The sequence below is a fragment of the Heliangelus exortis genome, chromosome 14, assembly GCF_036169615.1.
Source record: "Heliangelus exortis chromosome 14, bHelExo1.hap1, whole genome shotgun sequence".
Lineage (NCBI taxonomy): Eukaryota > Metazoa > Chordata > Aves > Apodiformes > Trochilidae > Heliangelus > Heliangelus exortis.
The window spans coordinates 12033277-12046128 of record NC_092435.1 but is presented as its reverse complement, the minus strand read 5'-3'; the positions used below and the strand labels follow the sequence as shown (position 1 = coordinate 12046128).

Sequence of the window (12852 nt, the reverse complement as noted above, 5' to 3'; positions counted from 1 at the left end):
ACAGCAGGCTGAACATGAATTTCATTTTCTTACAGACAACAAGGAATATGATGCATATCTTTCTTACACCAAAGTGGATCCTGATGCATTAGATTGTGATAATAATGAAGAGGAGCAGTTTGCACTTGAAATTCTGCCAGATGTTCTAGAAAAGCACTATGGATACAAGCTCTTCATTCCGGATAGGGATCTGATCCCTAGTGGAAGTAAGTATTTCTGACCTTTCAGTTTTAACTCTTTCTGATGTGTTCTGAAGGTCTGGACTGTGTGATAAGTACTAGGTATGGGAAACCTCTCTTTGTGAAGCTCTTGTGAGGACTGAAAAAGTTGGCTCATGCTGCAAATTTGGACATATGTTGGACAAAGATAGCTAGGTAGGAAGATTTCCAAAACTATTTTGTAGTCTCTATCTTAGCACTGAAAATGGGAATTTTTTTTCCAGTTATTATTTATTTATCTATAGCAGCTTACAAGTAAAAATTTTCCCATTCTTTTGTTGTGTTTTTTTTTTTTTCTTTCTTATCTTTGAAGTCTCATAAATAGCTACAATAGTTTCCCAATTAATGCTATAGATGCAATTTTTTCATTAAAGTTTTGACCAAGTGTTGTATTTCTGAGCAGCATTGGTACTGTGTAAGTAATTAGTATTGTGTAATTAATGCTAACTCTTCAGAGGAGTACATACAGCTGGTGATCTGATGCTGTTTTCCATGCTGATGGTGCAATTCAGTTGTCCATTTCAAATCAGTTTTGCTGCCATGTCTGAAGATTCAGTTGCATCTTGGTATGTCTGTACTAACAGTTAATGCCTTCTTTGCTACAATTTTCTCATCTTGTCTGCCATATTATTTTTTGAAATAGACAAGAAAGACCATGAATCATATGCATTGTGTTGATGAATTTGAATGCACGGTATATTTGCTTTAATATCATATTTTTTTAAAATCCTAAAATAAGTTCTTTTTTTTCTGCAACTCACTTCCATGAAAAATATTAGAGGAGGTTATGAACAACTCTCTGTATAAGCTACTGTATAGGTATGAAGAAGAAAACAAAGCAATGGATGTGCTGGAGCAGATGTTCTCAAACCTGATGTTCTCAATTCAGGGCTGAATTAGCAACTTGCCTGCCAAAAGACTTGATTCTGCTGCCTTGCTACTGCCAAAACCTGGTGGCTGCCCCAGAAATTGGAGACTGTTTCTTCTCTGACGTTTGAGGGAGATGAAATCAGAGCTCTGAATCCTTTACCACTGGTAAAGAGGAGTCAGAGATCCTGCAGAGTCCTGTGATGTGGTGTTTGCAGCTCTTAGGTTAGGGCTGCTTCCCATGTTCCTTTTGCTCCCCACTGTAAGGTGTGAATTTTACTCCCTCAGGGGCATATTCCAGAAAGGAGGCTTGGCTCAGAGCCTCCTTGTTTCTGACAGCACAAGCAAGTAGCACTGCCTATTTAGATATTATGAAGAGAAAATTTATCTTTTTCTGCTACAAATCACAAAACTGTTCTAAGTAGTTGTTTCATACCAAACAGTTAAAGAGTTTAAAGGTCCTTCAGTGGTAACTATACTGAAGCACAGATTTTTTCCAATTGCTGCACTAGCCAGCATGGTATTTTATTCTTGTCTATTTTTGTCAGTCAGACACTCAGCAAACACTTGTCATCACTTTGGGTATTCATTAAACCTCTCCTGAAAATGTAGAGTACCTGAAAATGTCAGTTCTCATTTATGAACATTCACAGATGTAATACTTCTTTTTTTCCCTTAAACTCACTTCTTCAGTAATATGAGAGGGCCTGATTCTCACACATGGAGCCTCAGGAATGCTCAATCAGGCATAATGACAACACGGAATAAAATGTGGAACCAGAATGAGTGTGATGTGCCTCCTTTAGCCTTGAGAAAGATATGGGATAAGGCACTTTATTTTGAAGGAGCAAGAGGGAAGGAGAAGTGTTGGGGGAAGGAGGGAAGGCTCAGACTTCTGTAATTGCAAGCTCTGTGTGCTCTGTGTGCCTGTGTTCTGCCTCCTGCTCACCACTTTTACGAGGACTTGCAGTGCTTGGTGAAGAGAGCAGGCAGTGCCATGGACCCGCTGGAAACTCCAGAGGTAAAGATAGTGTATTTTAGAGTGACTGTTTCAAAAAGTGGTGGATATGAGAAAATATATCGCTTCTCAGGGTAGATTTCTGTAGGAAAAATGGAGGTTTGAGCAGTTCTCTTTTCTGTTTTAGGAAATAGCTCTTCTCAGGTGTACTGCATTTCCTTCTATTTTGGTGTCGGTGACTTTCAGCATAATGTAACGCTTCCCTCTTTCCATTCTGATGGGTTTCCTTCTATATCTTGTGTACTTTAATGTGTGCCATTCCACTAGTGTAACAAGATGTGTTCTGTAAGGTTGGTTGTTTCATATAATCTCTGCAATTTTAAGGTGCTGCCACAGGAGGGTGTGCATTATTTCACTTGCTTCCTGGCGTGAAGCAACTTGCAGCTGCCACTTGGATTTTAGAGCGAGCAAAAAATAGATTTGTTAAGCAGTATTTTGTTAGCTTTCTTGCACACTGCTCTCAACAAACTAAAAAGCTGACTACAGAAAAAAATTCAGGGACAAGTTTGATAATGTTTTTGTCCATCTGGCTTCTCTCTAACCTCTGGGGAAAGCTATGATAGGCGCTGTGTGTCCCTGTGCAGCTGAGGGAGAGATGACAGCCAGGTGTGCCTCAGCTGGGACAGGCACCAGCAGTGGGCTCTTGGCTCTGCACATCTAAGTGCTGCTTTTCCTCTCTGTGCTGAGGTCTGTCTGCTTCAGGGGTGCCCATGGACCAGCGGTGTTGATGACAAAGGTGACAGCTCTGGGGACCAAGGCCACTGTTTCACTGTTGGGAAGCAGATCCCTGGCATGCAGAGTCTGGGTCAGAGGGGACTGAGTCAGGTTTTGCAGTAGGTGTTGGTTTCTGTGCCCTGCTGGGGTATAAATGTTACCCCAGTGGAGTGTTTTGTCCCAGAGGGAGGATGACCATGAAGGATGCCAAGGGCCTCGGTGAAACTGATCACAGGGTGGTGATCAGCAAGGACCTTTGAGGAGCCTCTTGGAGCTGCCTCAGAGCAGCACAGAGGGACCCAGCTCCTCAGACTGGTGAGGCAGAAACCAGGCTCAGGCAGGCACTGCTTCTCTGCTCTTGCTCACACAGAAGGCCAGGTGTGTGCAGGCTGGGAGAGGAGAGGGGTGACATGGCAGGGGGACATGGAATGCAGTGTGCTCTGTAAACTGCTAAACCAAGTTCTGGCCCAGGATTTGAGTTGCATGTTCTAGGAAGCTATTCTTTCCTAAAGGATATTCTTTGGTTTTAATAGAGTGCATGTCCTTTTTCTGCCAAAGCTGACAGCTCATATACCCTTCTGCCTTGGTAACTGAGGCTTACTGGAACATGGTAGCCTGGAGAAGGAGACTGAGATGCCTAAGATGTAGTTGCAGTTGTTACTAAAGTTTCTTAGCAGTTACCATTTTTTCCACCCTATTAGTTTTCAAGGCTTTTTCAATAAACCCTTTCCCACAGCAAGCAAACTCTCAAGCTTTGTGAGCTTGTTAATTCAGTGTTGAGACCTAAGGAGACTGAATACTTGGGTAGGGGAATAAGAATAATTGTTTTACCTGAGTTATTTTCTGTCTTGCTAAGGATGATGTGTCCACAGAGAAAAGGATCTATTTGCACCTGACTCTTCTAAAATTGGGACTACATCAGAGGAAGATATTTTTCTCACATGGTTTCTGCAAATTATTTTAAACCCTGAAAGTGAAGAGGTCAAAACTGTCAAGTTGGATTTTTAATACCAGCAATACGAGTCTATTAGAGCATCATCTAGTTGCTCTTTAAGAATATGCTCATTGGATCTTGACAGAGTTGAAAAAAACATGCAATTCACTCCAGCTCAGTTCAGGGTATAAAGATCAGGCACTGAAAAGAACAGTGGTGGTGGAATAAAAATCTTTGCTTTTACCTGAAAAATGAGAGGTTGTCAGCAGAAGAGCACCTAAGGAATATGATAAAAAGCACTGTCACTATTGCAGTTCTGGCACTCTAGTTTTGTCTGCTGATTTCTGTCAATTTTGCCTGGTAAATTCCATCTTTCTGGGTTCCTGGATGAAGAAAACTCCATTGAACTGTGTGTCTGAGGTTCCCAAGGAGCCCTAGTTAAGTGGGGAACACCATTTATGTGGAACAGAAGTAGACTGACTCCTTTCAGAGGTACCTAGGTGTCCATATGAATCTTACACTTAATGCCAGACATGGGTCTGGGGTAGCAGGGATACAGAGGAATGAAAAAAATATGAATAAAAGCCAGAAATGCTGGGTACCCTGTAACAGTGCACTGAAGGCACATGGCCAGGGAGATGGAGCACACAGTAGAAGTGGAGAGCAAAAGAACTCAGAGTTTCTTGAAGAACAGGCCAACAAAGACAAATTCCAGGAGGAAAATTATTTGTGTCTTTCCAGAGGAAAGCACAAAGATGAAGATAGATTCTTATAGGAGGTGCACAGTTGTTGAAAAAGAGGCCACCAGTTGCAACACTGAAAAGTTCATTTAAACATTTGTAAAATTGTCCCCACAATGAGGGTCGGGAGGCATTGGATTAGAACCCAGAGATAATGAGAAGACACCTCCTCCTGGAGGTCTGCAAAACTGTACTGGACGAGGCCCTTAGCAATGGGCCTGTTTTGGGCAAGGTATTGATCTGGAGACCTCCAAAGCCCCCTTCTAACCTGTAAGAGTCTAATGACTTCTTATTCTAAATCCCCAGAATTTTTATTACAACACCTATTGCCAAAACAATTTGATAAAATTCACCCACATCAGACACTTTGGCCTGCAAGGAGACATCCCCAGAGGCACCACGCTTTCCTTCTCTTTAATCCCTCTGTCCTTTGCCATGTCAAACACACCAAGTGTGACACTGGCTGAGAGGGCTGTGTGTCTGCATTGTTTTTTCTTTATGTGGAACTCATCAGCCAATGCTCAGCTCAGACTGGGCTCAGGCTGCCTCTGGAGAGGGGTCATCACCCTGCTCTGTTTCAGCAGTTCCAACTGCATTGCTCTTCTGCTCTGAGCTAACAGAAGCAAAAGGTATTTAATAAATTGGAAAAGCAAAACATGTCATCATTTTTGTTATAGTGAAGTAATCAGACCCTAGGGTTTGGGAACTATTCAGTTAGGAAGCCGGGACTGAATTGTTCTTCTATAAATAACTTTCTCAAGTGATAGGCATGCTGCCTATCCTCAGGATGGTTATTTTCAGACTGCCAGGAACCAGCCAGTGTGAGGATGATGATAGATACTGTTTGGTTCTTGTGGTCCTGCAAACCATGCTTCCCAAAAATATCCATAGGACATTATGTCATTCCTGGTGTTCTTTCCCTCCGCCGCCTCTGCAAATCACCTGGATCTGGTTACTCAGACATTGTGTGCAAGCAGCTCTGTGCCCATGGTGTTCATTATTTTCATTATTCAGTATTGAATATTTCATATTCAATATTCAGTTCATTAATTCATTAATTTCCTTGCTCTTATTCTTCTCACATTGGGTTGTCAAGGTTTCCTTCCAGCCTGGGGGTAGACTCAGGAAGCAGCTATTTGTGTTTCAATTGCAAACAGGGCACATGTCTTGAACTTCTTCAGTGCTTCAAACTACAGTTCAGCATCATTACATGTTGACAGTGTTTGAGGGGCACGTATTTGCTGTTAGGTGAGCTGTCTTCATCATTAAGGGGCAACCATGCAAAAACCTGTGTTTGTTTATGGCTCTAAAACTGCTTGCAGTCCATCCCTGTTTGGGGCTTTGCACTGGACATGATGCAAGGAAGTTACTGAAAGCTACTTGTAATTATAATTTTTATGACCTATGGGAAATGCTACCATTTTGAAACCAATTTTTGTGCCATACTGCAAAACAATGTTTCAAGAGAGTCGAAACTTTAAATGTTCTTTTTCAATAAAATCAAGTGGATTAATTCTAATGCTGATGGTATATTTTTACATTCTAGTTTAGGATAAAATACAGTGTTTGGAAATTAAAAAATTAATAATTCCATTTAGATTTTGTCGGGACAATGTTTTTCTCCCTTTACAATGCAGTGTCATTGAAGTTGACACCCTCTGAGGCGAAAGCGAATTTTCAGCAAAATTATATTTATCTGATTAAAATATACTGGTCTGAAACCTTACAGTTGATCCTAGTTGGTGATATCATTCCTGAAATCTCTGCTCAGTGTTTTGAAAGTGCTGTGTTTTGAGCAGTTTCAAATTCTGAATCAAAAGCAGTGTGAGTGGCTTAGCAGCTCACAGGTTTATGCAGTCAGTATGGTACCACTGCAAAAAATAAAGCTTGAATTTCCACAGATGATAATTGGTCTCCCTGGGCTTTTCCTCTGAGAAATGTTTAAACTGTGCACATTGGGCATATTGTAGAGTGCACCCAATGGAACCATATGCTCCAGGAAGTTGTCACCTACCTTTAGTAGTAGTCCCAGGCTGAAGTTATTGAAGTCCTAAGCACTTTTGGACCAGATGGCTGGAAAACCTGTTTGCCTTTTCATTTGGGTTTCCAGTTTCCTCTCACACAGTTTTACCCTCAGTGCACCACCAGCCCCCTGTGCTTTGGCCGTGTCTGTCAGTGAACCAGCTGCAGTTAGAAGGAGCACCTGGTGCTCACTTGTGGAGGTGTCTGTGTAGTCAGCTGTACCCAATCTCTGGCTTGTTGCAATATCCAGTCCTATGGACATGCCAAGGTGTGGGAGAGGCACAGAGGGGAGAAGTATCTGAGAAAATAGAGAATTTTGCCTATCTTCTTCCTATCTCGTTTCTTCTTTGACTAAAAGCAAAGCCTGGTGAGTTTTTGATTGAGATGGTACAATGGATTTTTGCTGGGTTGTTGCTGTTGGAACTGTCACTGTTGGATATTTGAAGAGATGAAAGTGGAGTGATTTGTTTGTTTGTTTGTTCTGTTGGTTCTTGTTGTTTTTAATTGGATGCATACAGTATATGCATGGCTGTGCTTAGCACTAATCTGGATACTTGCTCCTGACCAGAACTGTGTCCTGCAGAGAACTGTCTTGTAGATAGCAGTGTTCTGAGTTGTTTGAAGGAGGGATGAATGTATCTCAGGAAAGATGCATGATAGTTTGTTGTTTTACTGTATCTTGCAGATTCAACCTCTAATGATGAAGCTTCCCACCTAAATTCTTTCTTTTTGGGAGCAGAAAGAAAGGAAGAAAATGAAGAGTCTGAGCTGTTGATACATTGGGATAATCTCTTTCCATTGTATTGAACATTTCTACCTTTCCTTAAGTTTTGTTTCACCAATTCTGCTTATCATTTTCTCACTGTTGCTGATTCTCTCCCCTCTTCGCTGCCTCTCCCATGGATTTTAATGTTGAATTTTTTTCATTAATGAGTAACTATTTTACACAGAACGATGTGGGGGGTTTTCATCATAACATATTTTAAGGAAAACCCAAGCAAACCAAACTGTAAATGCTGCATGATTAAAGAGTCATAAAACATTAACTATAAGCCAGGATTATTGCATAGACATTTGTACTGTATGTGTATGTCTTAAATTTTTGTGTGTCTGTGGGATGTTTGCAAATGCCTCTTTTTTCCATTTGTGAAAGAAATTCTTCTTGCTGCTAAGTGGTGAAATAAAACATTGGCAAAGGCAGATTTGATGCTAACTATGCCTTCAGTCTCATGAAAATAAGCTATTTTAGAATGTTCCTGTTGGCCTATTTTGTAGCTATTTACTTTACTGGAAGTGGTGTGAATAAGCATGCTGTGGTATGGTGCCTGGGACTATAAAAATGAGTCTTGCAGTAACAGATGTTGACGAATGATGTTATTTGTAATTGTTGTTCTGCTAGAGGGCAGTGTGTGTAAGAGAGGCCCTGCCCTGTGCTGAGTAAAGATCTGTTCTGTGCAGCTCTTGTGTCCAAGTCTTCATTTATAACACATGCTTCTCCTCTCTTGTCAGGTGGCACATTCTGAGTAGCATGGTCAAGAGGTTCATGTCACTTTAAAAAAAAAAAGCTTGCAATCACAATGCTATGTGAACAATGAACACTTTCCTGAACTTAGTGGGTTGTTTTTTTCAAGTGACTTCATTTTCCTGGTCTTGACCCAAAACCCACTGAAGTTTGTTGAAGTCTGTTCCTTTGAATGGGTTTTGGGTCAGGTCTGTAAGTAGATCTCTTTGCCATCCTCTTCCATGTCAGACCAGTGTAATTGGCTTCTCTTCCCTACCATCCCTGGGAAAAGTGAAACTTGGGGATTTAAGTCCAACTTTAAGAATATTTTGTAGTTCAACAAGCTGACATGGAGCTAATGATGGGGCTGGCATTTCTGCTTACACTGCTCATTTGCAACTACTTGGCATGCATGAATAAAAGAATACTATTTTCTTTGTCACTGATGTCTCAATAAATAAACGCCACCGATATGTTTAAATTTTCCATTTGTTCCTGTCACTTGTGAAGTTTCTGTTGATACCTTGGGGTACATAGAAGCACAGGTTTGTGGTATTAAAGCAGACCGTTGGACCACAAAGAATGCTGTTGTGCTTTTGTGGTCAGTACCTAAAGAAAGAAGAGTTACCATGATGCTTCTATGCAGTAGCACAAGTTCTGCATGTGATGAGGGTTGATTTCTTTTTGAGGTCTTGCAAGTCACTGTTCATACACCCCGCAGCACCCTTATGTCCTTTCATCTGAAACACAAGAACTGCTTCCCTCAGTGCAATGTGAATTGTAACCAGCTTTAATGTTTAGATTTACACAAATATTACATTGATCTTGACCTATATTTTTTCAGTAAGTTAATTTTTCGCCACTAATGCATCTACACAGTGAGGATATTGTGTAAATGTCATTCTGTTGAGACAAACAGGGGAAAACAGTAAAGGATGGACGGTGGTATTAATGACTTTTCTACTTGTACTCCATAAATAGAAATATGAGGTGCTACGTGATCCTATTTTCATTGGAGTATATTGTGAAATGCCCCTTGTCTTAAATGGTGTGGATCAGTAAGCTGTGGGATTTTGTTATACTTGATTGCAAGCCTGATATTTTGATGCAATAGACTTCTTTATTCTTTCCTCTTTCTCTCTTTCTATAATTTGTAGCATACATTGAAGATCTCACAAGATGTGTTGAACAAAGCAGAAGACTCATTATCGTGTTAACTCCAGACTATGTTCTCAGGAGAGGATGGAGTATTTTTGAGATGGAAAACAGACTCCATAACATGCTAGTCAGTGGAGAAATCAAAGTTATTTTGATTGAATGTACTGAGTTAAAAGGGAAAGTGAATTATCACGAAGTGGAATCATTAAAGCACACCATCAAACTTCTCTCAGTGGTCAAGTGGAAAGGACCAAAAAGCAGCAAACTGAATTCTAAGTTTTGGAAGCGCCTGGTCTTTGAAATGCCAGGGAAGAAAAAGGAGGTGGTGTCTCGGCATCAGGTCCTGGATTCTGCAGAGCAGGGCCTTTTTGGAGACCTCCAGACTGTGCCCTCCCTTGCTGTCACAGGCACTTCTGCCACATTGGTAGAATCCCGAGCTGATTTGACTGATTACCATCAAGCAGACTCTGTGCAAATGAGACATTATTGCAGAGGCTACGAATACGATGTGTCAGCAGCAACCTTGCCCATAGCTTCCATAAGCAACCACCACACGTACTGTAACATCCCCTTGACACTACTCAATGGACAGCTACCTCTTAACAATGCCATGAAGGATCCCCAGGAGTTCCACAGGAACAACCCACTGCTACCTTTATCAGCCAAGGAGCTTAGCTTCACCAGTGATATTTGGTAGTGAAGATCAGGACTGTCTTGAGATGCTTCATGACGGCCACGAAGACACATTTTTAAAGAACTTTGCCCTAACCCCGTGGGGTGAGAAAACCCATTTGAAGCAGCAGCACATTTGTTTGCTTTTCTACTTGAACTTTTTGTTTACATTTACAAATTATTGACGAAGGGGGCATTCTTTTGTAACTCAGTAATGTCCTTCCTGTCTTTTAATGTACAGTTTTATTGCTTCTTTGAAAAGGAGGGAGAATGGAAAAAACATCCCATCTTTTTACAATAGGTTTACAATCTGGGATGGATAAAAGGTCACTGTATATGATCTCCAACATCCATACATATTTAAGTGGTAGTAATTGAAATACACAGAAGTTGTTGGGTTTTTCTTATAGACTTTGGTACGGTTTGAAATTCTAACCATGCTATGAAAATTCTTATCTCCTGCACAGCCCATAAGGGGTGAATCATTCTCAAATGGAAGGAGAAGGAAACCTTCCAGGTAACATTGTCTTGCAAGTACATTATAGAAGATTACCAGCTGAAACAATGCAGATGAAGCTTTATCAATAAAGTGCATAGTAACAGTTGCTGCAGAATAAATCACCTGCTCACATCAGCATCTCTTAATTTTTTTTATTGAGGCATGTTGTATTCCTAGTCAATGGTTAGCAATGTGGTTTTATTAAGCAACTTACTAGAATATCAGAAGATGTTTAGGAGGATTTTAAAGAATTTTTCTGTCAATTATAGATTATATCACAATTTTTTGCAGATTTTTAATGACTTTTTTTAACAGTTTAAGTATAAATTAACCTGTCAGTCAACTCGTTTATTTGAAATTTCTCTAGATCTCTTGAGCTCTTTTAAGATTTGTAGTTAATTCAATGTAATTTTATGTAGGATTTTTTTTCCCCCCAAAAAATGGTTACAATTTGAAATTAACATTTTGTGTGTGTGTGTGAGAGAGAACATCAGCAATAGAAAATAATTATTACAGCAATATTCAAAGATGAAGTGCTAAATTATTCAGGTTTACTAGTTAGTCAGACTTCAATTGCAATGATAATCACCTGAGACAGCTCTCCCTGTGTGTATCACCTGTCAGTTTAATTCATGCACCTTTTTAAATATTGCTGACACAAGACTATTCCTGTTCTCTGTGCAGCCAGTGAAAAATGATACTTTAAAGCAGCTGGTAAGGTCTTGCATGTGAGTGGCCCATCAGTCAAATAGGATGCTATCATTTATCTCTCATGGAAAACATTCTTGTGGATGAGAAGTACTCAGGTGTTACTACTCAGTGAGTTGAGTTTCCTTTGGACCAGTTTGTTTCACAGAGCTTTCCTTACTCAGTTGATTAAGGATTGCAGGGTCAGACCATGGAAACAACAGGATGCAAGGCAAAAACTCCAAATAATGAAGGCAGAAGGCAGTTTTGCAGAATTTGGCACAACTTTAATGAAAACACAGTACACATGAGAGTTTTGTCTCAGTAGGGTCTGCTGGAGCAAATTCCCAAAAATATTTTTATGGCAGGCAACATTGCCTTTATTTCAGTGTGTTTTTAGCATTGTTCTCTTTGATTGCATGAATAAAGGTTAGCACTCTGCACTCAGCTGCCTGTGGTTTCATCAGCAAACAAGTTCAGCAAATCCTTGACATTTTGCAGTGGTTCTTAAATTGTACCCTACAGTCAAATGGAAACAAACACTGACCTAAGACTTAAAAGTATCCAGAATTGGCCCAAAGGCCATGAGAATGATCTCAAATGTGCAATAATTCATAGAGGTCAGTATTTTTCCATTGCTTCTTTCCCCAGTTCTTTCTTCTGTGCCCTCTTGCACCAGTGATTATCCGTAAGATTTTCATTAGTTCTAAATACTCCATGTTTCTCATGGGTTTTTTTCTAGCATTATTCTGCATTTGACACTGAACACTGAAAATGAATATCTAGAAAAGATGTTAATTTATTACACAGTATAAGACTATAACTTGCTCTTTTGTGAAGTTAAGTTCCAAACACATAGGTGTTTACTATACGTATTTTTCTACTGAGAAAGAAAGTGATTTTACCTCCATTATAAATAGATGTATGTCAGCCTCCTCCCAGAAATTTACAAGATTTGCACTGTTTTATAAGTGTTACAGACTGTGTTTACACTGGTTATGTTCTTTAATGCAAAGTGTAATTTTAAAAAAAAAGGAAAAAACCTAAATGAAAACCCTGCATGAAAAGAGCTGCATATGTTTAAATGAAAAGCTGTACTTTTCATTATTTTCCTTTCCACGTTACTCTAGAATCTGGTTAATTCACATAGAATGTTCAGCAAGTTTTTAAACCTGCTAGTTCTGTATTAAGCATGCAAGCTCCAAAAAAAGAAAAAAAAGAAAAAAACCCCAAACATATGCAGGTTGGTCTGCTTCTTTTATTAACAATGACTTAATATGGGTAGCAAATCCATTTACCTGATGATAATATGTCTCTTAGAGCAGTAACTATTCAAAAGCAAAATGCAGTGATGTTTGCGTTGAGGTGACATGGAAAGAACAGTTTTTCTGTCATTTTGCAAAAGCACATTGTGTGTCTCTGTATCAATATCTTTTAGTCATAGATGACAAATCACAATCTGCTTTAAGATTTCAACGTGTGTATAGAGTACTGTGACAATATATACATGAATCTGAACTGCCTCTCCCCCTCTGCTTTTAGTGTGGGCTCTGGAGCTCAGGAGGACACTCGTTGACTCAGTTTCATGTAGAACCAGCACGATGTGCTAGAGGCCAAATGTTTCCACAGGTGGCACGTAAGGGTCTGGAAAAATACTGTAAAATGGGAAAATGCATCCATTGGTGAGACTTTGGTGGCACAGAGCCCAGGAGCTTGTCCCACTGTGAAAATCTCCTCTGCAGCAACCCTCCAGTGGGGTCTCTCGTGGTGGCAGTGGCAGCTGGATCAGGGCCATGGTGGCAAAAATCATCCAGCTCATTCA

The 12852-nt window shown here is 40.1% G+C and overlaps 1 protein-coding gene across 1 annotated transcript in view; it reads left to right on the top strand.

Moving 5' to 3' along the window:
- The window catches only part of IL1RAPL2 (interleukin 1 receptor accessory protein like 2), a 371598-nt gene extending 359050 nt beyond the window's left edge, over nt 1–12548 (top strand). The window contains exons 10-11 of the mRNA XM_071757741.1: nt 36–206; nt 9172–12548. Coding sequence (XP_071613842.1) covers nt 36–206; nt 9172–9869 — 869 coding nt within the window. The 3' untranslated portion in view covers nt 9870–12548. The remainder of the gene's footprint in view (nt 1–35; nt 207–9171) is intronic.
- The last annotated feature ends 304 nt before the right edge of the window (nt 12549–12852 follow it).